Source organism: Suricata suricatta, chromosome 1 (assembly GCF_006229205.1).
Source record: "Suricata suricatta isolate VVHF042 chromosome 1, meerkat_22Aug2017_6uvM2_HiC, whole genome shotgun sequence".
Lineage (NCBI taxonomy): Eukaryota > Metazoa > Chordata > Mammalia > Carnivora > Herpestidae > Suricata > Suricata suricatta.
The window spans coordinates 133,449,377-133,476,206 of NC_043700.1; the positions used below are offsets into that span (position 1 = coordinate 133,449,377).

At 42.0% G+C, this 26,830-nt stretch overlaps 1 protein-coding gene and 1 non-coding gene across 2 annotated transcripts in view; both read right to left on the reverse strand.

The window, feature by feature from the left end:
* ANXA3 (annexin A3) overlaps nucleotides 1-26,830 on the reverse strand; it is a 52,508-nt gene that overhangs the window by 19,677 nt on the left and 6,001 nt on the right. Inside the window, exons 2-5 of the mRNA XM_029944419.1 lie at nucleotides 14,524-14,611; nucleotides 9,938-10,032; nucleotides 6,474-6,587; nucleotides 2,521-2,611 (exon numbers count right to left, since the gene is read on the reverse strand). Of these exons, the coding sequence (XP_029800279.1) occupies nucleotides 2,521-2,611; nucleotides 6,474-6,587; nucleotides 9,938-10,032; nucleotides 14,524-14,611 (388 nt within the window). The remainder of the gene's footprint in view (nucleotides 1-2,520; nucleotides 2,612-6,473; nucleotides 6,588-9,937; nucleotides 10,033-14,523; nucleotides 14,612-26,830) is intronic.
* On the reverse strand, nucleotides 9,397-9,503 carry LOC115303141. Its single transcript, XR_003913854.1, has one exon. It is a non-coding gene; the product is annotated as a U6 spliceosomal RNA (small nuclear RNA).

A 26,830-nucleotide genomic window follows, 5' to 3' on the forward strand; every position in this document is an offset into this window, starting at 1 on the left:
TCACATCAGTGCAAACCAGTGAAGGTCTTTCATCCTGGCAGCAGCAGTTGGCTCCAGGCCTCTAGAACAAGTCACTTAGCATGGGGTGCCAGCTCTGGCCAGATGTACCCCTTTTGCAGAGATCGGAACTCTGATTCCTTAAATCTCTCCGGTGAGACCCTGAGGCGGTACCCCTCCTCTGAGCTTCTAGCTTCTGAAAACTCCAACTTCTTTCCTTTGGTGTTCCAGGTTTGTTTATACCTCTGTGCCATCCCTGTGTTTCCGTTTAGCTTTTTCAGTCCTCCAAAAAAAAAGTGTTTAAACAATTCTCTACGTTAAATTCTGCTAAAATGCCTAGTGCTGTTTGTTTTTATGGAGGCCTTATGAGCAAATGAATAAAAGTCACTTACCTATCAATGAGCTGAGTGAAAGTTTTTACTTGCTAATGAGAATTTCTCAAAGTAACCTAGCTGACACTTACCTAGAGCCAGGATATTCCCTCCTCAGGACTTCTACTGCAGAACCTCCCTGATACAGAAACACAGAACCTGTGGCTCCCTGGGGGTACTGGACAGGGCTACAGGGGGCTGTTGTTTAATTCAGAATTTGGGCTGGTCCCTATGCTGGTTCTTAGGAGGCAACCTCTAAATCCTTGGAATTTCCCAAGTAATAGGAACGTCTGTTTTCCACGGCAGATGCCATCAACCTCAGCTGAATTTATGCTACCAAGATGACTCAGGGTGGGGGCTGGTCCCGCCAGGAAGACCAACCACGTGATTAGAAGGGGTGGGGCTTTGAGCCACATGATGTCAGCCTGCAAGTAAAAGGAGGGGGACTGGAGATGGAGTTCAATCATGTGGCCAGTTATGCCTGTGTAACAAATCTTTAATAAAAACTGGATACCAAAGATCCTAGGAGTTTCCCTGGTTGGTGATTATATATCCATGTGCCAGGAAGGAGATGCAACCTGAGAATACGGAAGCTTTGAGTTTGGGACCCTCTCAGACCTCTCCTCTGAATGTCTTCATCTGACCGGTCCTCATTTCTATTCATTCAAGCACAACCAGAAGTTCGGCTCACCTTAAACAGCAAAGGTGTGAGCTGCAGTCTACCTACATGTGGGTGTTTTCAACAAACACAGTACAATTTTCTCTTCCTTATGATTTTCTTTTTTGTTTTTCTATTTTTGAGAGAGAGAGAGAGAACATGAGAACACAAGCAGGGGAGGGGCAGATGGGGAGGGGCAGATAGAGAGGGGGCAGAGGATCTGAAGTGGGGTCTGCGCTGACAGCAGAGAGCCCGATGCAGGGCTCGAACTCACAAACCATGAAATCATGCTCTGAGCCAAATTCGGACGCTCAACTTCCTGAACTACCCAATGCCCCTCCTTGTGATTTTCTAAAAGCCATTTTTAAAAAATCTCCAGCTTACTTTAAGATCACTTACTTTCTTAAAATACATATAACATACAAGGCATGTGTTCATTGACTGTTTATGTTACCAGAAAGGCTTCTGGTCAACAGCAGACTATTAGTAGTTAGTTTGGGGGGAGTCAAAAGTTATACATGGATTTTGAACTGTGCAGGGCTGGGGGGTGTTGGTGGTGGTGGCTAACCCTCATGTTGTTCAGGGGTTGACTGTATAGTGCTTTCTTAAGTTCTGTGAGTCTACTGAGCTATTGAACCTGAGGAACTACTGAGAACCCTGAATTTGTAGCCATTTGGTCAGAAGGGCATGTGGCCTGTGGGCACGGAGCTTGTGGCTGGTGTTGAAGTGAGGACAGTCCTGTGGGGACCGTCTTTAACTTGCGTAGTCATGCTAACCCCAGGTAGTCCGCGTCAGAATTACACTGCAGGGACTTTCTAATTTGTACACAGCTAACAGACTATGAGGAGTTTAGCTAATTATACTGAATCCACATGCTCAACACTTTCTCTAAATGGTTCATCTCATTTTCCACACCAAAAATCATCAGCTAATCTGAGCAGTTTTTAACATATAATATTAATATACAATGATCTGAATTTCTTATGTTGATGAAAATAGCTGATTCAATAAGCAGTGATTGCCAAGGGCAAAATCCACTATCGCTATAATGTTATAAATGCTAAGTGTAAATGCATTGTTATGCAGCAGTGTCCAGGTTGGGTCATATTCACAATTTCTCTGAAAATCCCCAGACTTAGCCCATTTTGGAATGTATCCTCCTGGGGCGCCTGGGTGGCTCAGTCGGTTGAGCTGACTTCAGCTCAGGCTATGATCTCACAGTTTTTGGGCTTCAGCCCTGCACTGGGCTCTGTGCTGACAGCTCAGAGCCTGGAGCCTGGTTCGGATTCTGTCTCCATCTCTCTCTAGCCCTCCCCTGTCCACACTCTGTCTCTCTCAAATATAAATAAACATTTAAAAAAAATTAGAATGTATCCTCTCTTTTATGTCTTGCTTTCCCAAAATGCCTTGTGAAGAAGAGCATGGTGGGTTTCTGGAAAAAGCAACATTGACTCATGTGTGGACAGTGGTAAAAGTAAGTAGAAAATAAGACACCTGTGTAGTAGGCTTGAGCGATCTCCTTCATCTGCCTGCTTGTTCTGGTGGTTAAGATTTCAATCAACGCATGTTCACTTGTTCCAGCACCCTAAAAAGGAAAAATAAATCTATTTTCAGAAGACCTAAAAAGCTTAATTTCATGCATTTTAGGCTTGATATCTTGCTTTATACAGATGAAAAAAAGTTTTAGTAAATCCACATAAGGTTGTACATTGCTCTAGTTTTCTAATTTTTCCACATATTTTTGTATAAAAATAACACAAATCATCTAAACTGACACCAAAATTTTCAAGAAAATGTCCTACTCTAGTGTAAAAAATCAATTGAATAATTGTAGGAAGAAATAGTGCAAAGGGAAAAGCCTATGTCATTCAAGATCAGAAGTGAGCATCTGAACACACCATTATATTTATTAAGGGTTCGGTAATTCTTTTGAATGAGTTCCTCCTTCTACCAATGCACTAGGTTGTCATCAGGTATCATCTTCACACAGGGAGATTTCTAAAGCCTCAATAATGTAAGTCATGGGCCTAGTTGACTTGGGGACTAGTTACCCTGAGTCTTGATTTATATTATATTGAGGTCACACTGTGACTCCAAGCAAATCCATTTATACTGGCACTTGATCAAATAAGGTTGATGCAGCTTTATGAACAGAGGCTGAATTCTGTCCCTCTGTGGCAGAGATTCCTAGTTGCCCTCAACATCTCTCCTTTTTAATTAATTAACTAATTTATTAATTTAAAAACAGACTACTTTTTAGATTGGTTTTAGGTTCATGGAAAAATTGAATGGACCCCATCTCTTTTACCTTCCTTGCTTATATAATAAAACCCTCACTTTATAACTTAGGGTTACCCAAATTGATGGGATATTACTAAGACTCCTTTAGAGCTAGGTTTATTCATAAGACTAAATTATGATCAATAGAATATATGTAAATACCACATACAATTTCTGTGAATCTTTAAAGAAAAGGAATAAACCCTTCTTTGTCTCTTACTCCTTTTAGCTGACAGAGATAAAGACATAATGCCTGGATCTTGAGTTGCCATCTTTAGCTGAAAAGTGGAATCTACAGGCTAAAGATGGACAAACCTGCAGAAAGAAGGAGTCTGAGTCTCTGATAATGGAAGTGCCCTGACACCCAGCTCTGGACTGCTTACTTTGGATTTCTTTTGCATAAGAGAGAAATGCTTTGAATCTTTGTTGGTGAATCTAAGCCTTATTATTATATCTGTTAAACTGTCTCCCATGTGACAGCCATAGATATGTACCCCTCAGATTTCACTTTAAGAGAATCTGCTACAAAGAGCGTAGTTGATTGATAGCCGCCAACTGCCATAGCTCAGGATCTGCCATACAGCCCACAAAGAGGCCATGCTCCCTCCAAGCTGCTCTCAGCAAGTGACTGCACATGGAAGGGGTCCTGGAGCTGGGCCATTTCTGCCCCATGCAGGGCTTCTCCAAAGGGCAGTCTTTGCTCTGGAGCTCCCCATTGGCTTGCCAGGGCTTTCTCAGAACTGCCCTGTGCACCGAGGCTCCTCCTATCTGAGCCTACGTCTCTCCTTCTGTCATGTGTGTAAGCCCTGTATGGCCATCTGAAGCTTCAGCCAATGTGCCCTGCTCTGCCTCTTCTTTATCCTTCTTAAGATTTCCCCCAGGGTGTGCCTGGGTGGCTCAGTTGGCTAAGAAGCCAACTTCTGCTCAGTCATGATCCCACAGTTCATGAGTTCAAGTCCCATGTTGGGCTCTGTGCTGACAGCTCAGAGCCTGGAGTCTGCCTCAGATTCTGTGTCTTCATCTCTCTCTGCACTTCCCCCACTCGTTATCTCTCTCTCTCTCTCTCTCTCAAAAAAAAAAAAATGAATAAACGTCAAAAAAAAAAAGAAAGAAAGAAAAAAGATTTTCTCCAGGAAATCTCGTATGTGTCTATCCCATCTTGCCATCTGCTTCTTGGGTGCCCATACCTCTTCCACAGAAAAGAACCTCCTTTCTCTGATAAGGAGGCAGAATACAGCTTATGCCTCAGACCTAGACTTCTTCCTTTCCCTCCTTCATTTTAACAAATATGTTGAGCATCTAGTTCATTTCAGAAGATGCAGACCAAAACTGATGAGGTTCTGTTATGACTGAGATTTGCCTTTTACTTGGATGGAAAAAAAACAATAAACAAGTGGAAAAAAATAAATGAGATAATTTTAGATAGTAATAGGTGAAATTAAGAGAATAAAACTGGGGGTGCCTGGTTGGCTCAGCTGGATAAGCGTCCGGCTTCAGCTCAGGTCATAATCTCAGAGTTCGTGTGTTCGAGCCCTGTGTTAAACTGTCAGCACAGAGCCTGGACCTGCTTTGGATTCTGTATCTCCCTCTCTCTCTGACCCTCCCCTGGTCATGCTGTCTCTCTCTGTCTCTCAAAAATAAATTAAAAACATTAAAAAAAATTTAAAAAAGAAAATAAAATTGAGTGTATTGATAGAAAATATATGGAAGGAAACATTCCAGATGGAAAGAAAATCATGTATAAAGACCTTAAGGTGGGGATAAGCTTAGAATGTTCAAGCAACAGAGAGAAGGCCAGGGTAGCTATAGCATTAAATCAGGGGAAAGGAAGGAGAGAGTGTGATGGACAGTTTTAAGAAACTTTATCAATTTGGCCAGGCTACAGTCCTCAGTTACTGAATCCATCACAAATCTAGCTTTGCTTTGAAGGTATTTTCTAGATATAACTAAAGTCCATTATTGAGTGTCCTTAAGTAAGGGAGAACATCTTAGATATTTCAAGTGGACCCAATTTAGTCAGTCAAAAGGCTTTCAGAGCAGAGCTGAGGCTTCTCTGAAGAAGAAATTCCATCTGTGGGACACATCTCTAGCTTTGTGCTAAGAGTTCCAGCCTTCTCTACAGATTTTGGATCTGCCCAGCCAGGTCCATGACTATGTAACCAATTCCTTGCAATAAATCTCACAATATATATCTCCTGCCTACTGCTTCTGCTTCTCTGGGAAACCCTGACCAGTACAGATAGAATTTTTAATAGACAGGGACCAGACTGTGATGGGTGATGATGATCATGGTAAGAAATTTGGATTTTAAATATGCAAAGTCAATGGAGATTTATGCAGGTAATAGTATAATAGGATTCTAAAAATGACTTTATAAAAGTAACTTTGGCTATTTTGTGGTGAATGGATTTTGGGGTGGGGGGGGGCAAAAACAGAGGTAAAGGGACCAATTACGAAGGAAGCTATTGATATGGTCCAGTCAAGAGACAGTGGTGGTTGAAATAGAATGGTAGCAATGGATTCTGAGAGACATGTACACATTACTTTTTTTTACCTTATTTTGAGAAAGAGTACACATGTACACGTGAGCCTGCCAGCAAGCAAGTGAGTGGGGGAGGGGTGGAGAGGAAAGGAGAAAGAATTCCATGCAGGCTCTGCACTGTCAGAGCAGAGCCTGTCCTGGGGTTTGAACTCCTGAACCGTGAGCTCACGATCTGAGCCAAAACCAAGAGTAGGATGCTTAACCAATTGAGCCACCCAGGTGCCCCGCACACATTTCTGATAGATGGACTTGCAGACAGATTTTGGGAGCTTTGAAGAGTGAGGGAAATCAAGGGATCAAAGATTCTCCAAGGTTTCTGACCTAAGCAATGGGGTTGATGATGCTGCCATTTACTCTCAGTGACCACAAAGGAGAGAATTTGACTCTTGGGGTCAAAAACCATGGAAACAGAATGAGGATATGACAGCATCGTTTCAGCCCGGGAACATGTGGGCTCAAGGTTCCACAACCACTCCCCATTTCAGGATTGTTCGAATAGTACAGATTTAAAATGACACGGTCTGTCCTTTTTACAACCATATCTCAAGTGTGCACTGGAAGAAAGTCACTACTCTTGATGACATAGTCAAATCTCAGGCAGAAATGGTTCAGACTGGGCTCATACCTTCATGGATTTCTTCAGCTGCTTTGCATCAAACACGGCCGGAGGAGTCACAAGAGCCACCATGAGTTCCTTAAAGTGGCCAGAGAGATCACCCTTCAAGTCATCTTTCAGTTCCTAGAACCCCAAAGAGGAAAGTGTGAAATACTTTTCCTTTCTCTTTCTTTAGAGTCACCTAGTGAAAGATAAACATATGTATTAATTCAAACAAAAACATGCCAATTCACAGGGAATAAAAATAAGTGGTGAACTATTTTTAAGGATATTAATCTGAATTTTGTGACTGCTTCCAACATGCTCTGTTTTATAGGTTTTCTGAAGGAAAGCCAATGGAAGAGGTTCCATGAGTGCCACTGATAGGAACTGTGTATCAAAATGCATTTCCCAGGCCCAAGATGCTCTCAATACTTGGGCTGGGGTGGGGGAAAGAAGACCAAGAGGAGCCCTGTAAGTCACACATGGCTTCATGGGTAGTTGCTCGATTCGTGCCTTGTTTCTCAGTGACTGTTAAAGAACCCTGGAGAGAAAAGGGAACAGAGGACAGTGGCTGGTCACTTGCCTCTGCTAAGAATGTGGAACCACAAGCCATCAAAAGCAGTTTCCTGGCAACGGCAGGGAAAACCCTAACTGTAATGGGGCACCTGTTACTTAGTATTGTCCCTTGGCACTGTTTTCACACATTACATAAGTATAGTCCATCTCCCCTGCTTGAAGGCAGGTAATGGTTTTAATTTTGAATATTCCAAGGAGTGTTACTGAATTATTATTTTCTCGCTCTTGATTATTTTCAGGTCTGGGACAGGCTGGCAGCCTCCTAGACTGCTATGACGATGTGGATACAGAGCAATATCTACCATGCCACTGGGGGGCTCAGTGCGGGGGGGCGGGGGGCAGACAAAATAAATGGGAGGGAGCCAAGTGTCACTACCTCTGCTTTAATCGCCACAGGGTGTTTCCTCTCAAAATGCTAAACTCTATTACCATCTGTCCTCAACCCAGGACTTTCCAACTGAGTCTTCCTTCACATGCTCTCATTCCATCCCACCGTAGAAATGGTGCCACCCTTCACCTCCATCCTTCCTCCCTCCATGTTTTGGAAATCCTGAGAGGCCAATGGATCATTCATGGTCCCTATATGTTGAGTGTTTTGCCTTTTCGAGAAGATTGGCAATTCATTAAATTTGGCAAATGTTGACTGGGCCCCTGCTCTGTGGTAGGCTTTTAAAGGTGAGTTAGACACAATCTTTATTTCTAGGATATTATGCCCTAATAGGAAAACCAGAAATATTTGAAGATAAAATCTCAATATAATATGTTAGGTATCTGATAAAGTGTGAAGGTTAAATATTAAGAAGGGTGTCTTGGGCCACCTGGGTGGCTCAGTCGGTTAAGTGTCTGACTTCAGCCAGGTCATGATCTCGGGGTTGGTAAGTTCAAGCCCCTTGTCGGGCTCTCTGCGAACCACTCAGAGCCCGGAGCCTGCTTTGGATTCTGTGTTTCCCTCTCTCTCTGCCCCTCCCCCACTCATGCTGTCTCTCTCTCTCTCTCTCTCAAAAAATGAATAAACATTAAAAAAGAGAAAAGAAGAGTGTCTTAATGGAGTCGGGGGCTTGGAGAACACTGCAGGAGGTGATCACGCCTGAGCTGCTTCAGTTCCCACCTGGACTCAGCAGGCTGGCTGCTCTGTTACCACTCTTCTCCCTCCACAGTGTGTTAGCCTCAGAAGCTAAAGATGATCTTTTGAAACTATAAGTTAGTTGACAGGATTCCCTTGCTTACGGACTTCCAGTGATTCTTTGTTGTTCTTAGAATAAAACCTAACCTCTTTAGCAAGACAGCATGGCCCAGCCTATTTGAAACCTCTCTTCAACAGCATCTTTTCCATCTGCTCCCCTTATTCTCCACACTTCTGCCATATTGGAAATCTTTCTGTTTCTTAAATATTCCCAGCTTGTTTTTGCCTCAGGGCTTTTGCATTTGCTGTGCCTTCTGTCTGAATGCTCTTCCCCAGATCAAGTAAAAAAAAAAAAAAAACAACAACCAGAAACAAAAAACCGGAATCTTTAGTACCGTTTGGTACTAGCTGAGAGCAAGGTAACACCCCTCACTGATACGTCTTCAGCACCCTATTTCAAGGAGCCATTCCCCAGCCACCGCCTACCACCCCATCCCATTTTAATTCCTACACAGCACTTACCAACATCAGAATCTTTTTATTTACTTCTTATTTTTCTTTCTTGAAAAAAGTTTTTTCAATGTTTATTTGTTTTTGAGAGACAGAGAGACACAGAACTTGAGTAGGGAAGGCATAGAGAGAAAGGGAGACACAGAATCTGAAGCAGGATCCAGGCTCTGAGCCGTCAGCACAGAGCCCGATGCGGGGCAAACGCACGAACCACAAGATCACGACCTGAGCCAAAGTCAGATGCTTAACTGACTGAGCCACCCAGGCGCCCCTACTTCTTATTTTAACCTTTTATTATGAGGTTAAAATGTTAACCTGGTAAGAAAAAGAAGGATCTACTTTTCAGATCAGCGAGTCTCCAAAAAACAAGGGTATCTCCTGACACAGAGTAATACCCCACTGCTGACACACTGCAGTTTATTATTGAACAAATACACTGTGTGGAAAAAACACAAAATGTTCTTACATACTAGTAAGTTTTCCTTTGCTGAATGAATTAAATTTACAGTTTTGAAAATATTTTAAAGTTGGAAGACAAATTAAAGATCATCCAAGCCAGGATCTATCAGATAATTGGTCAGATGGTTCTTTTTTTTTTTTTTTAAGTTTATTTACTTATTTTGAGAAAGAGAGAGACAGAGCATACAAGTGGGGGAGGGACTGACAAGAGGGACAGAGAGAATCCCAAGCAGCCTCCGCCCTGTCAGCACAGAGCTTGACAAAGGGCTCGAACTCATGAACAAAAATACTGAATGCTTCACGAATTTGCATGTCATCCTCGCACAGGGGCCATGCTAATCTTCTCTGTATCGTTCCAATCCTAGTGTATGTGCTGCTGACGCAAGCACTGGTCACATAATTCTTTCTTGTAGGGCCTGTCTTGTGCATTGCAGGATATTAGTGGCATCCCTGACCTCTACCCACCACATCCAGAAACATCTCTCTCTCCCAGCGGATGTGATCATCAAAATGTCTCAAGATATTGCCAAATATCCTTTGGGGAGTAGAATCATACCTGGTTTAAAGCCACTGGTCTAAGGCATCCCTCCTGATTCAACAGATGGAAAAATTGAGGTCCAGAAGAATCAAATAACATGTACAAGGCCATTCAGCCAGCTAAGGGCAAAACCAGGACTCCTACTCCAGGCTGTTGACTGGGTACACAGGGTACTTTCCGGTCCACTTGGGCAGAAACAAGAGATTTGCAGGCATAATCACCTGGGAGCATCCCTGATCCACAGTGATTAGCTCTTTATTGGCTGTCATGTGAATCAAATCGTACCTTTCCATATGCTGCTTGATAGGCCTGAACAATCAGCTGCCGCTGGGCATTTGTCCTTCCAGTCAGAACGCTGATGAGTGTCTTCTCGTCGGTTCCTAAATGAAACGAAAAGAATGTTACTCACCATCAACCCAAAGATGCCTAATATCTGTTGCAAACAAAGTAAAAACGAACAATGGTTTGAAATAAATGCAGGGGCGCCTCGGTGGCTCAGTCGGTTAAGCGTCTGGCTTCTGCTCAGGTCATGATCTCGCAGTTCGTGGGTTTGAGCCCTGCATCGGGCTCTGTGCTGACAGCTCAGAGCCTGGAGCCTGCTTCAGATTCTGTGTTTTCTTCTCTCTCTGACCCTCCCCTGCTCGCACTGTCTCTCTCTGTCTCTCAAAAATAAAAAACATAAAAAAAAAAAAAGGAAATGCAGAGAGGAAGACATTTTAATTTTTAATTTCCAGGTTCTTACCAGGTTGGAAATCTGTATTTCTTTGCCAGACATTTGGAAAAGAAAATGAATTTGGGGGAGCTTGGGTGGGGGGAGATAACAATCATTGTCCAAATATATCACCTCACTATATCACTGAGGGAGTAGTACGAGGAATGTGCTGCTTCTGAACTAGCATTTTTCCCCTTATGAGGTTCAGTTACTGTCCTATTACCTTTTATCTCTCTCTTATCTCCATACTTGATGTCCATTTTTTTTCTCTAGGAAAAAAAGAAAGGAACTGACATGTATTGAGAACCTCCCATATTCTAGGTGCCTTTTACTCATTGTCATAGTTAATACTCACTGAAGCTCTGGGCAGTAGGTAGGATTCAGCTGTTTCAAAGATAAAAACACTAATATTTAGAAAAGTTATCTCATTTGCTAAAGTCATGCAGCTTTCTAGTAGCAAGAATGTGAAATCAAATCTCTGATTCCAAATCATACATTTCCCTCTCTGGGCTGTATCATTTTCAGACATCCTAGATCCACAGACTTAAGCACCTGTTGTAAGTAAAGGACTGATGATGGCCCGCTAGGGAATGCCCTCGAGATCACTATTTTCTTGGTAATTAAAGTATGAAGTAATGTGGGCAGTTATGTCCACCTCATTTGCAGTGAGGACTACTCCTGGGTTGAGGAGCTCTGAGTTGACTTGTGTGCCTTGGTTCTTTGTGCGTGATTCGCGGTATAAAAAAGATCAATTGGAACTCAAGGATCAACTTCTCTGTGTTGGGGTGACCCACACACTCCTTGGCTACTGGTGCCAGTGGCCAGGTACACACTCTACGTACATCAAGGATGGGCAACCAAACCATGTACTGGCCAGCGGCTGGACCTCCCAGGGAAAGATGCTGCCTTGCCGCATCTCTGGTCCTGTATCTTCTATGGCAGTAAGTGAACATGGAACTTGATCAAAACCTGGTTGTGTACTGTAAGCCCGATGACAGACTTGGACCTGTAATGGCATCCGTGTCAGTGCATGACTAAGCACCTTCGACTGCACAAGTATCTCAGATGCTCCAGGATGAATTCATTCTCCTTCCTCTCTAACTTGTTCTATGCTCCCTCATCAATGACATCACTATGGATACAGTCACCCAACCAAAGATCCTGGCAGTCACCCTACACTCCTTTGTTTTCTTTACTCCCAATATAGTAGCAATCATCTGCATCTCTTGAATTTGTCTTCTCCTCTGCTGCTGTGCACACATCATATTTTATCTAGAAATGTCAATAGCCTCCTGACTTGACCCCCCTTCCAATTCAAAGTGTACATTACTGCCTCGGTAAATTCTTTAAAATGTACCTCATCATGTCAGTCCCTTGGTTGAAATCCTAATGGTCCTCTGTAACCTGTGGGGGGAAGGTTAGCTTGTACACCTGCTCTTTAGGGTCTGGCTCCTGCCTCACATCTCTGTTCTGATTTTCTACCCCTTCTCTGCATCTCTATGCCGGATGGCCCTAGATTCCAGACAGAGCTACTATTCTTAGTTATGTGTAGTTTGTATGCTGGGAGGTTTTCCATCTCTTTTGCACATGCTCAAGACAGGAAAGTAAAACAGCTGCCTCCTAGTTCAGAGACGGGATCTGACACGTGTCTAATGCAAATGCCAGTAGGACACCTGATTCTGGAAAGAACACATCGGTAACAGTCCTCACAAACAAAAACCTGCTTTTGCAACCCCAAATGCAAAAATGTGTGAAGAAACATGACATTAAGAAAAAAGACAAGCAATACAATTTAAAGACTATTATTTCATTGAGTTCAACATCAACCTCATGAAAATAGTCTACTCAACATTGAGAAGGGAAATAGGGAAAGTATAGAGATAAATAAATAGACAATTGTCATTTAGAAACAGAAAGAAAAATATAAGCCCAACAGACAGAAATAAGATAATATCACACTAATAAAAAAAAAAACCAAACCCTAACAGTAAATTCCATGGAACCTGACAAACTGATCCTAAAATTCAGAGGGGAGGGAATTGGGCCAAGAAAAGCTTTTGCCCTAATAGACACTAATTATAAAATTCTAAGAGTGACTATGACAATGTGATATTGAGACAGGGATAGACAAACAGAGCAATGGAGCATAATAGAGAGCAGAAAAAAAGAGAAGCTTACAAGACAGAAGTGGCATTATAAATCAGTGTAGAAAGGATGTATTCTTCAATAAATTGTGCTAGGACAATTAACTAGCAACTCAAGATAAAATAAAATTAGATACCTTTAAATATTTTACACAAACATTAAGTCTAGGTAGTCTGAAAATCCCGATGTGAAAATAAGACTGTAAAACTTTGGGGAGAAAACACAGAAGAATATCTTTATGAGCTCATTACAGAAAAGACACAATAATAAAAGTATGTTATAAAAAATACCGGCAAACTTGATTTCACTAAAATTTAAAATTTCTATGCAATGTAAGTTACTATAACCAATGTTAAAAGAAAATCACAGACTGGAAGAATATATTTTCATGGATTGTAATTTAAAAAGAAAGGTTACATCCAGAATTTATAAAAAATAAACCTTGTGAATCATGAAGAAGATAATCTAACTGAAAAAATGGGTAATAGATACGAAGAAATAATTCACTAAAGAAGAAGCAAATGACAAGAAAGGAGATTCAATCATATCAGTCTTGAGGGATGGGGAAGAGAGAGAAAGCAAATATACATGCAGAATGAGATATAATTTGAGAGTCATTCAGTTGGGAAAACAGAACAATGTGGCTTTAGCAAGCATTGGTTAGAATATGGAGCAAGAGTTAAGTTTCATGTTCTGCTGGTAGGAATGCTAATTTGTACATTATTTTAGAGAGCAGTTTGGCAAAATTTCTAGTTAATTTGAAGATGAACATCTTCAACTCTGAAATTCCATTTGTTATATTCTAGAGAAATGCTAGCAAATGTGCACAAGATGTAAGTAGGAATTTTCAATGCAGCATTTTTATACTATAATAGAAAAGAATTGTAGGCAGTTTACAGGTTCCATCAATAACCCATCTTATGACCTAATAATTCAATAGACTACTACACAAGTAAAGTTAATGAACCAGAGCTAAACATATCAACATGGATAAATTTCAAGAACATAATGTTAAGAGGGGCGCCTGGGTGGCTCAGTTGATCAAGCATCAGATTTTGGCTGAGGTCATGATCTCTCAGTTCATGGGTTCAAGCCCCACATTGGGCTCTGTGCTCACAGCTCAGAGCCTGGTGCCTGCTTCAGATTCTGTGACTCCCTCTCTCTCTGTCCCTCTACTACTCACACTCTCTTTCTGTCTCTAAAATAAATAAACATTTAAAAAAACCCATAATGTTAATAGACAAAAAGAAGTTACAAAAGAATGTACATACAATACACAATATGATTCCAATTTATATTGATTGGGACCATATAAATCAACATGTACACACACATGTAGTTACAGAATTAAGTTTCATCAGAATAAACTCTAGTTTAGGATGGTGAGAAAAATGAGCAGAAAAATAGAGAAACTTACAAGACAGACATGGCATTACAAATCAATGTGGAAAGGGAATGGGGTAGGAAAGAGATGCAGAAGGAATCAGCCAGGACGGTATCTGTAATGATGTATTTTGATGACCACTCTTGTTGGTAGCAGTGAGGGTGCTATTAAGTAAATATGGCAAATATCAAGATTTAATAAAATTGGGAAACCCATACATTTTTTTCTTTATTATTTCACATTTTTTAAAGTCCTTACCATTTCTATAGTCCAGTAAGCCGACTTGGGCAAACTGAACCAATGCACACTTATTTTTTATTTTTTTACACATTAAAAAAATTTTTTTAGTTTATTTATTATTTAGAGAGGGAAAGAGAGCGTGCGAGCATGGGTGGGGTAAGGGCAGAAAGAGAGGGAGAGAGAGAACTCCAAGCAGGCTTTGCACTGTCAGTACAGAGCCTGAAGTGGGGCTTGAACTCACAAACCATGAGATCATGACCTGAGCCAAAATCAAGAGTAGGACACTTAACTGACAGAGTTACCCAGGCACCCCTGAACCAAGGCACTTCTAAGTTGTCACTTTCTTGATTTGCTTCAACATGCAGAGAGGAATTACAAGGCAGTACTCACCAATTCCTCTGATGGCCTTGCGAATCGCTTCAGCATCCACTGATGGGCTGAAGCCTGGATAATCTCTTATTGTCCCTCGGTGTCCAACCTGGAAGGAAATATTTCAAAGTACCACTAGCTCAGAATGACCTCTTTGTTTGTATTATGTACATTCCCACATGCACGTTGGAAGCATTACAAACCCAAGTTTGCAACAACTTCCTCTCCCTTCAGAAGAGGTTCAGGAGACTCTCCCGTCCCCAGACAGGCAGGCAACGTGACATTTGCTACATATACAAAGAGGCCTCTCCTTTTTCTCCTCTTGTGTAAAAAATTAGAAATATACAACATCTTTTCTCTAGAACAATAACTTGTGTTAATCCTGGTGACTTCGAAGACTATTTGCTATTAAGTGGCAACTGCATGAAAGCAGTGAGAGAGCTTCTTGCATCCTTTTTGTTTTCAAGTTGCATCTCAAGGCTCTTCACTACATCTAACACAGAAGTAACGGTGGTTTACAGACGTCAAGATGTTTTATTAATGCTGACCATTGTCCTGGGGGAACCTTACACTAAAGGATCCACGAATGAAAACCCCATTAAGACTGTGTGTTTTTAAGCTTTGTTTAATGGATTGGGGCTGGTAAATTCCCTTCTGAAAGCTCCACTGACATAAATCTTCAGGAATAGCATGGAAATGAAAAATGCCATGATACTAATTTTAAACACACAAATTTGAAACATGTTAGTAAACTGGGAAGGACCATCTTACAGAAAACAAAACATCTTACAACTGCATAAGACACTATACAACAGCCCCAAAGATGTTGAGAAAAATCCAAGTAAACATGTATTTATATGTTATTTCCTAACTCTGAATAAAAACATGTCTTTAGAGTAATAGAGTTGGGGCGCCTGGGTGGCTCAGTCGGTTAAGCCTCCAACTTTGGCTCAGGTCAGATCTCACGTTCATGAGTTCAAGCCCTGCGTTGGGCTCTGTGCTGAGAGCTCAGAGCCTGGAGCCTGCTTTAGATTCTGTGTCCCCTTCTCTCTGACCCTCCCCTGCTCATGCTGTCTCTCTCTGTCTCAAAACTAAATAAAGCATTAAAAAATTTTAACAAAGAGTAATAGTGTTTTCTTTCTAAATTGATTTTCCTATTCTGTTACTGAATAATATTGGCTCTGTTGTCTTGTGCTAACATGGCTTCACTTACGCTCTCCTGAAGTGTTTAATATTTTCACAACAGGACATTATCTTGCCACATTAAAGTGAATGGAAATTAATGTTCTGGCACAGTAAAAAATGAGAATCCACTGATTCGGTAGATTAGGTTGAACAATTTGCTTCAATACAAACATTGTTTAATCTGAAAGCACCCAAAAGTAAAGAGTTTTAATTCTAAAACAGTGATTATAACAGGTTAGAAACTAGTTATGAATGTGTCTGATCTAAAGGCACCTATAAGAAATCAGTCACTGCAACATAATCTCTGGAGAATCCTTTCTCCAAGGCTTAGTAGATATTTTATGGACTCACAGAGCTAATCGGCTTTATTTCAGTTCTACCCAGGTAGGAACTTTTGTGTTGGTCTTATCTGTCCACCTTACATATCTGGCATTTTAGAAGATCCACAATATTGGAGCATTTGAGTGCTTCATGCCCAGCACTGGGCTAGGCACCTACTATATGTTAATATGACCTGAATTACAGATCTGATAAATGAGTAAGAGTGACCCATTTCACATAGAAGACACCAATGTTTAAGAAGATTGGAGGGGTGCTCGGGTGGCTGTTGGTTGAATGTCCGAGTCTTGATTTTGGCCCGGGTCATGATCCCAGGGTCGTGGGATTGAGCCCCAAGTCGGGCTCTGCACTGAGCTTGGAGCCTACTTAAGATTCTCAGAAATAACGGGGCACCTGGGTAGATCAGTCAGTGAAGTGTTTGACTTCAGCTCAGGTCATGATCTCCCTGCTCATGAGTTCCAGCCCCGGGTTGGGCTCAGTGCTGACAGCTCAGAGCCTGGAGCCTGCTTTGGATTCTGTGTTTCTCTCTCTCTGCCCCTGTCTCTCTCTGTTTCTCAAAAATAAATTAACATTAACAAAAAAAATTTTTTAAAAAGATTCTCTCTCTCTCAAAAGAAAAAAAAGACATTAAGAAGACTGGCGAATTTGCACAAACTCACACTGCTAGTTTAGCAGCAGAATCTGAATTTGAATGCAGTCAGGACCATTCCAGCCTACACCTATTTTTTCTGGAAATGTAATGTCTGTACTACCCAGGGTGATTCTTTAAAATGCAAATGTCCAGGTCCTGCATTAGACACAAGACACACTGAGCCACATAGAAATGAGGTGTTAAGGTAGACTCTACACATTTAAGAAGTTCTCGGGTGATTCTGTACCACACACGTTTGCTTCTGAATACTAGAAGGCAAAATTGCAATCAGATTCTAATTGTTCCTGAAAACTCAAGGTTTCCATTCTAGCCTTGACCTTTTCACTGCCCTCTACGACCTACACATGAAAATATGCTGAAATTCCAACACACAAAATTAGAGAAGGCTGAAATTTCCAGTCTGTTCTGTAATTTGCCACCTCGTAAGAATTAAATGGAAAAGAACTGCTTGTTTAAATAAAAGAAAAAAGCCACACACACACACACACACACACACACACACACACCAGCTAAATGGCACAGAACTTCTGAAGTAAAATCTTAGTGAAATTTTTCAGACTGCTTCAGTTATTTAAATAAGCAGAATTATTCGATAGACTTGGTTGCCCAGAACATTCAAAAATATTTATATGACTTATGAAAAAAACTATACAGTAAAACAAATTAATAGAATCTTTTAAACTAGCACATGCCAGTCAGGGAACAAAATGCTGTACAATTTATTTCAGTCTTATAATGACCTTAACAAGGTAGATTTTATTACAGTATTTCCATTTAAAAATGGAAGAAACTTGATTTCAGAGAAATTATTTGCTTCACATGACTGCTGCTAAGAACAGCTGGAGAATGTGAATCTGCCTGCTGGGGTCTAAAATGCCCTGCGTGCTACACCATATCGTGATGTGTCACAGTATCCACATGAGCGGTTCTCAAAGTATAGATACTGGGTGAGCCACATCCACACCACCCAGGAACTTGTTAGAAATGCAGATTCTCAGGCCCCGCTCCAGTCTTACTGAATCGACTTCAGTTATTGAGTCAGCTCTGGGGCTGCAACTCAGGATCTGTTTTAACAAGCTGTCCAGATGATTCTAACACATGCTAAAGTTTGCGAACCACTGCTCTCTTATTCTCAGCTGCTGAGAAAACCAAAGCGAAAGGAGTAAACAAGTCATAGATTCTCTTCTGGGAGGGGGAAGAAGAATTTGATGATGAGCTCAGTTTCTGGAATGCTGGCATTTTTACAGACAACTGAAACTATTTGCATCACCTGCTTCCTTCCAGGCTTAATTCCTTAACATTTAAACTACTCATCGAGGCTTGACTTCATTTATTTTCTCTAATCCTGACACCCTAGCCAAGTGTGACGCTAGTGTAGGACATGGATACTTAGCAAAGTCTTTTTATTAAAAAAAAAGTTTTATCAGATTTCCGCATTCCTTAAATATATTTAGTTGCTTCCCTTTTCTCAAACTTGACCTTCAGATGCCCCCAAAAGGAAAATGATCTTGCAAGTAGTTGGAAAATAAATTAAAGCAAGGAATGCCTAAATAAAAGGGGACAATAACACATCAGTAACAATCGCCGCTGCAGTGTGCCAGTCCTGTGCTAAGCACATTTCCTGCATTAGCTCATTCGAACCTCACAATAAGCTTGTAAGGCAGATGCAGTACATATTATTTACAGATAATGCGAAAACCAATGCTTAAGTAACTTGTCCAAGTTTACCCAGCCAGGAAGTGGTCAGTCTCATCAGCTGCTCCTGATAACCAGGCTAGGCTGCATCTCATTTAAACTGTCTTCTTCATGTCAATATCATCTTCTCTGATCTTGTAGATCCTTTGGAGGTCACTCAGAGCACCTGACTTCCTTGAAGTCATTGGTGTGGGCAAGCTGGGCCTGGAGAGCTGTCTGCTGGCACGTCCCCTCCCCGAGAGAGGTCAGTCTGTCCTTGACCATGAAACCCAGTTGTACCCATTTCTTCAAACACACTATATTGGGTTTACAAGAAGTTTAACATGTATATTCAGAAGAATGAATGAAAGAGAAAAACACAAGGCACCAATCCTGTTGACAGGAAACATATTTAAAGCCCAAATGCTTCAGAACAAGAACAGCTGCTGTTGCAAGGTACGTTTTGAGGGTGAGGTAAAGCCAAATCACTCATCACTTCATAAAGTCCTGTAAAGGCCATATCCTAAAAGTAAGCTTTCAAATCAATGCCTCATAGAAACTTCCAGGACTCAGGAACCTTTGAAAAGCTGAGAAGAAATGATCACTCTCTGCTCAATGTCAAAACAGTCTGCTGGGTCATGAAGGTTTATGATAGAAAGAAAAGTGGAGTAGACTTAAAAAAAACCCAAACAATAAAGCAATAACTTGGAAAATGTGAGTCTTCTCACTCAATTTTTCTAGAAAAAGCTGGCTTTCAAAACCAAAGAAAGCTTATTGTAAAGGGCTCTGAGATGAAATATGGTCAAAGGAGGATAATGTATGGGTTGAATAGTATCCTTCCAAAAAGATGTGTCAGGCTGAGCACATGATACTTCACAATGTGACCTTATTTGGATATAAGTTGATTGAAATGTCATTAGTTAAGATGAGGTCATACTAGAGTAGGGTGGGCCCCTACTCCAATATGACAGGTGTCTTTAGAAGACAACCCTGTGAAGACAGAGACATGTAGCAGGTGATGTGACTGTGAAGGCAGATTGGGGCTGTGTGGCTGAAAGCCAAGGATCATGAAAGATTGCCAGCAAACCACTAGAAGCTGGAAGAGGCGAGGAAGGACCCACTTTCGGGTTTCAGAGAAAGCACGGCACTACTGACTCCTTGATTTTAGACTTCCAGCCTCCAGATTGTGAGTCAATATACTTCTCTTGTTTAAAACACCCAGTTTGTGAAACTTTTTTAATAGGCCCAAGAAATGAATACAGCAGGGCTCACTGCAAACAGAAGGCTTCCCATTGTCACTGCTGGAGTGCTTCCCACCCAGGGGCAGCAGAGAGAAGTCGGAGGTGAGAGAGGCAGGGATTGGCGACCTCGAGTGACTGAGAGAAGCGAGTGACATCATGGCTTTGCTTGAAGAGGTCCAGAGGACATGTATACATTTCTTCTTGTCTCGTTCAAATGAGGAAAGATCCATACTTGCCTTCTTTTCTTGTTTTAAACACAATGATTTCATCAGGGGAGACTCAGAGCAAGAGCACTGGGGAAGGTGGTAACAGAGTAGGGTGCTGGGCTGGAGTAGATGTGTGATTTAGAATTGAGGGATGATAAGGACAAATAAGCTATTTGTGTTATGCTTTCCATGAAACATAGATTATAATCAGAAGATACCTTGACCTCTTGGAAGCATGTGTCAAACATGGTCAATCCAGCTAGACCTCTGCTTCTTTTGGTTCCTGGACCCCATCCCTGGCGTTTCTTCGTGCCAGCTTGCATTTATTCTTTGTCAGCTCGTCCTCTTTGCCCGACCTCTATAAATTAGGTACTTATAAAATGGACAATCTCTTTTCTTTCCCTCTCCTCCTGCTGTGGGTTATTCCCACCAGTCCCTCTGCTGTATGCAAACAACTCCCACAATTCTAAATCCAGCCCAGACTTCTAATCTGAACACTGGTCTGTATATTCGATGTGTACTTGATGTGTCTGCTTTTATGTCTCACATTACCAACTCATTACTTCCTCTCTAGCGGATTTCTTCCCCCACAAAGCAATTACATTGTACTTACTTCTGCTTTACCCATAACTGCTCATTTAATCCTCAAACACCCTAGGAGGCTGGACTACTCTGATCCCCACTTTAGAGAGGAGAAGACACAGAGAAGTAAGAGGCTCCACCAAGATCATGTGGCTTGTCTGTGGCATAGCCACGATTTGAACCCAGGCAATCCGACTGTAGTCTCTGAACGTGTCCCTAATTTGCCCTTCTTTCTCAGTCTGTTCCCTTCCTCTAAATGATCCTACCAACCTCTACAAACCTGGGAGTCATCTTTCATGCATTTCTCTTTCCCTGAAAGCGCAATCCATCAGCAAAGCCTACTTTACTTAGACTATCTCAAAAAGATAGTCTCCTGTGTCCTCCCCATCTTCCTTGCCCCTGCTGTTGTCCAAATCACCGTCACTGTTGTCCTGGACGTGGACATCTGCAGTGGTCTCCCTTCCTTCCATTGCCCACCTCTAACAACCTCCCACAAGCAGCCAAGGGCTCTGTGCCAGTGGTCCCCGTGGCTCTGTGTAGCTTGACCTCCACCCTCCCTCTTCGTCCTCACTCAGAGGTAATATCTTCTTTGTCTAGCACACCTCAATTCTCTGAGAGCCCGACTGATGTATGTTGAATTCTTCCTCTTCTTAATGTCTTTGTTTGTGCTATTCCATCTATCTGGAATGTTCTCTGCCTTCACTCCTCTGCTTAAAGACTATCTTCTCTGACAGGCCAGCCCTGGCCACCTGACCTGAGTAGGTCCTCTCCTGTTGGTCTCCATCTCAGCAACCCTTCCCCCATAGGGCACTCAGCATTCAGTGCTATCTCTCACTGTTTATATCTGCGTCTCCACCTCCTCTGAAATTCCAAGGGACAGAGACCTTTTGTTTTACTCACTACACTATATCCAGCTCTAGTCTAGCACTCAGTCTTCAGATAAGGGCTTAATAAATAACTATGAATGAGTTTGCTGGAAGAAAACGGAAGCAAGATGATGACATCCCAAGGTGTGGAATTTCTCCCAGACCTACAGAACACACTTGGCTCCTTGATGAAATTGCTTCCTTCAAATATCAATAGTCCAGAGATCAAGGTGACCATTGTATCCTAGGAAATTTGGAAGATGTTAGAAATATTTCAGTAGCTATGTTCTGTACCACGAGCTATTCCAGATCTTTCAAAGCTGGTTCCAGAGGCCAGGGTGGAAGCCTGCTGAACCAGGGATGTTTCCAGTGATTCTGTTATGTCTCTCTGTCTCTCCAAGCACTCAGGGGTTCTCTGGTGAAGGCAGCAAACTTAACTATCTGGATTGAATCTGAAACACTAGGCGGCCAGAAAGTCTTCATCAACACAACTTCTTTCTGAGAATAATTTCCATTATTCTTTTGAACTAGATTACAAATAATTTCTATTCTTCTTCTTTTGAGTTCTTTAGCACCAGCGCATGAGGATTACATGTTTCCTTCACAGTCAGTCAGGTTTAACTTAGCTTAGCTAAGAGTTCTTGACAAAACTCTGCTCGGCCAAGAGCCAGAGAGTGGGAGACTAGTATGGCTATGCTGACCACATCCTCAGTCAGATGACATACAAATTCGACTTCATCTTCCAGGAGAGACACCTTTGTCAAAGGGACCTCCCCACTAACCCTGGAAGATTCTGGAAGATAAAGGGAGCCAGACTCACTGGGTTGGAGAATCTTGCATCATCTACATCTTCTGCAATGGGTACCTCCCAGGAGAGACACCTCTGTCAAAGGGACTTGCCCTCGAGCAGCGTTGGTGGTATAGTGGTGAGCATAGCTGCCTTCCAAAAGGACTTGCCCTCTAACTCTGGAAGATTCTGGAAAATACAGGGAACCTGTCTTACTGGGCTGGGAAATCTTGCATCATATACATCTTCTGAAATGGGGACCTGGCTAGAAAATGGCACTGATTTGGCAGGGTGTTGGGGCTGCAGTGGTGACACTAACTCTGCACCCACATTACTTCTATGGGAATGGAAATCCACCCATGAGGATTCACTGTTTGTAATATTACAGAAAGGACATTTCTTGTATCTGTAGCCAAGGTCATTAATGCCCACATAACATGATGGCTACATGCATTATTTTATGAGTTTTGTACAAGTGTGTGATTGAGAAGTGACAATCTTAACAACAAGTTGCTACAGATCTAAGAACTTGTCCTAATGTCAAGTAACCTACATAACGGAAAATTCCTTACGGAGTTTATACAAAGGCTATTGGGACTACTGAGATTCTCTGTGGCCTTTGGAGGATCTCAATAAAAGAAGTGTCATGCTTCCCCAAATCTTGTCCCACCTCCTGTCACCCCAGGGGATGACACATCTCATCTCAGGCTGTATACCTGCCCTTCCTTCTGCTGGATGCTCTCCTCCAAGATATTCTCCCGACTTCCTGCCTCACTCCATGTTGACTTCCGCTCTCAGATCTGAGCAGAAAAACCACACTCTCCATCACTGTCATTATCCACCTTTGCTTTCCACCAGAGTACTTAAAACTGATTTTATTTTTAAGCATTTTTTTAAAATGTTTTTTTATTTATTTTTGAGAGATGGAGAGAGACAGCGTGAGCAGGGGAGGGTAAGAGAGAGGGAGACACAGAATCCAAAGCAGGCTCCAGGCTCTGAGCACAGAGCCTGACACGGAGCTGGAACTCACAAACTGTGAGATTATGACCTGAGCCAAAGTCGGATGCTTAGCCAACTGAGCCACCCAGGCGCCCCTGATTTTATTTATTATACATTTACTTCTTAGTTTAGTAGCTATCTTCCCTAATAAAAGCGAGAGGCATATAAGCTCCATATTTTTTGAATTTCTCTTTCTTGAAGTATTTTTAGAGCCTAAAACAGTATCTGGCACATAGTAGATGCTTAGTAAATATTTGTTAAATGAATAAGTGAATAGAAAATGCTTTCTGATTCTGAGTCTTGCTTTCTTTGATAATTCTCCAATGCCACTATGTGTCTTCTCAGAGCTCCACGTCATGCCTCAAAAATCTGACTAATGCATTCTTCAGCTTTTGTACATGCTGTTCAGACATAGCTATCACTACTCTTATTTAGACATGCCTCCAGACCCAGGTGAAGTATTTACTCAAGCACAAATGACTAGAAATGAAAAGAAGGAAAATCTGATAATGGAGGAAGAGGCAGATTAAGAATTTTCTGCCCTTCTGACTTGTTCTCTTCTAATTCACGTGCGACCTCTTCGTCTGTATTAATCTTCTTGCTCTGTACTCTAAAATGCTTGTGTTTCAAACATCCACCAAAACGCAGGCTTTCAAGAGAATCAGATTATATCTTCTCCCCTTCACATTCCTTTCTCTCGATCTAAAAATTTTTCTTTTCCTCTTTGCCTGTGACTTAGCAGGCTTCTTCAATAGCTACTCATAGATTTGGCAAATTACACTTTTTACTATAATTAAATGTGAAAGAGGGGCCCTGTGCCTTCACGGGCAACCTGGGGTCAGGCTGTGGCAAAAGACAGCTCTTTAATGCTCAGTCCGTTCATTCCTGGTGAAGCCTCGCTCTTCTTACTCAGATTAGACAGTGGTTCTTTCCAGACTCTGTCCTGAAACAAAGCTCTAGTGTTTTGATTTGAAATCCAGGTTTTACCTGTTTTTCATTAACTTCCTGCAGAGGACCATTTTTGCAACTGAGTGCCAATATTTACCTAAAGAAGCTTTAGGGAACACGCCTTAACACACACACCGGACCGGAAGCTGCAGTCTTGTTGAAGAGGCATGACGCCTGTTCTCCGTGGGATGTGAGGAGTCAGGCTCAGTGAAGCAGTTTTAGAGCCAGATCCTCCAGCCCCGAGATGCGGTAGGCAGGAAGCTCAGAGGAGAAATTCAACATAACCACATGCATGTCACAGAGGTGTTCTCCCCACACGTGTTTTAGATTTGCATGGTTAGGAAGAGCAAACACACCAGGAAAGAAAGGTCTGATGGGATGTTCCCATCAAAATAAGATATATGAACTGGACAGGGCTCCCATTAACTCCCTGTACCCAGGACGAGTAGCATCAGCAGCCCAGGGCTGGTGTCATCCATGGGACAGAAAGAGAAAGGCATTACCTTCCCCAGTTCTCTCTCACGTGAGCACACCGTGCCTTTCCTAGGCGTCCCTACTGCTGGTGTCATTACTCCGGGTTACACAGCAGAAATGGAACCATTGTGTCCTCATGTGTGAACCGCACCAATCTTGTTCCCAGGAAAGAGAGGAAGGGTCAGGTGGAGAAGAAAAGTTGTGCTCTCTTTCTCACCAAGAACACATTATCAGGGATTAATTTTTCCAATTAGTAAATGTACACCCTACATAAGCCTTACCCAACCTTTCCACCATCAAGAATCCCTTTAAGTATTTCTTCTCCATGGATCTCATGTTTTGAGTGATTCTGCCTGCTAATCTGTACTTATTACAAAACATTTACTTATTTCCCCCTCTGTTCCTTTTTATTAAAGATGATAATTTACAAGCAGAAGTTCTGATCAGCACAAGGTAACCAATCCCTTACTAAATATAATTTTAGTAAAAAATAAAGGAATGTGATGTTTTGGAAATTCTGTGCAGCCTCGATGTGAGTTGTGTGTATATATGTGTATACATATATATATATATATATGTATACATATATATACACACACACATAAATGTAAGTGTATATATATGTAGATAGATAGATAGATAAGATACTCATTTAACAAAGACTATCTCTGGTCTTTGCCTTGAGTTCCTGGCCAAAAGCTTCAAAACCATTGGGATTTCCAGAGACAGGAGTGTCTTTATTATGCTAATAAGGTGACTCAGGGTAAGCCTCTAGATAGCCTTAGGATGGGGCTGATTGACAGTTTGAAAGGGGAAGGAGACTGGAGATTAATTTCAGTCCTGTGGCCTATGATTTAATCAATTGCACCTATGTTATGAAATCCCAAAAAACTCCAGATGGAGACTTGGAGGAGATCCCTGGCTGGTGGACATACCCTGTGCAAGGGAAGTTGATGTGTTCTGACTCCACAGACACAGGGCATTTCCAGACCTTGCTCTATGTCTCTATGAGTAGGTAGGCTTTATGATAAAACTATAATCGGGGAGCTTGGGTGGCTCAGTAGGTTAAGCATCTGACTTCAGCTCAGGTCCGTGAGTTCAAGCCTCATGTCGGGCTCTGTACTGACAGCTCAAAGCCTGGAGACTGTGTGTGTGTGTCTCTCTCTGCCCCTCCCATTTCTACTCATGGTCTCTCTCTCTCTCTCTCTCAAAAATAAGTAAACATTAAAAAAATTATTTTAAATCCATAATCGTAAATACATCACTTTCACTGAGTTCTGGGAGTTGTTCTAAACGATTACTGAACAGGAGAGGGTCATGGAAATCCCCGAATGTTCAGGTGAGAAGGGCAGGTGGCTCTGAGGCTGGCAGCTGGTGTCTGAAGGGAGGGCAGAGCTCTTACACCTGGAGTTTAACTCCCGGTAGGGAGCGTCAGCACTGCTCTGCGGTATACACAGAGTGGGAACAGAGCGTTCCCATCTTTAAGTACATATAAATATCCAAACCCACTGAGCATACAACACCAAGAGTGAACTGTAATGTAAACTGTGGACTCTGGTGATTATGAATCAATGTAGGTTCATCAGTTGTTGCAACAAATGTAGTGCTCTGGTCGGGGGTGTGGATAATGGGGGACCCTATGCATGTGTCTGAGCAGGGGGCATATGGGAAATCTCTTTACCCTTGCCTCAGTTTTGCTATGAACTTAAAACTGCTCTAAAATAATCTTCAAAACAGGAGTGGTCAGAAAGAATCTATTTGAGGAAAATCCATGTTTCCAGATGGCTCTGAGAGAATCATTCCAGTGGGGATGAGGATACTGTTGATTTGTCATAATATGAGGCTCCAGAAACTCCTTTACTAAAACAGTTGCAGGGCTATTAGTTAGCTAGGAAGATGGTTTTAAAAAAATCATATATTGGAATGATAGTGATTACAACTAATGTTTACTGAGTGCTCACTACATGTCAGGCACTGTTATGCCCAGATTTTAATACCGCCCCCAAAAAAACCAGAGACCGCCAGGGAGGCCAAAGCACGCATGCAAAAGCAAAGGGCTTTATTACGGGTTTAGGCTCGCCGGGGCCTAAACTCGGGCTCACAGACTTTACCGGCCTGGTGGATCCATGCTGAGAATGAGCGAGCCCCGAACAAAGGTGGGGTAGGACTTTGATGAGTTTGGGAAGGGGGAGTTACAGGAAATTGTGACACAGGTACAGTGATCCAATTATTATTATTGACAGCAGGTTTATCCAGTTACAACATTTAGAGTGTTAACCAATCACAGAGTAGACCCAGGACCCTCAGTAGGGTATAACTAGCCTTAGGCCTGCCCTTAGGAATGTTAAGGGTATTACAAGGGTGGTCTCTCTTGC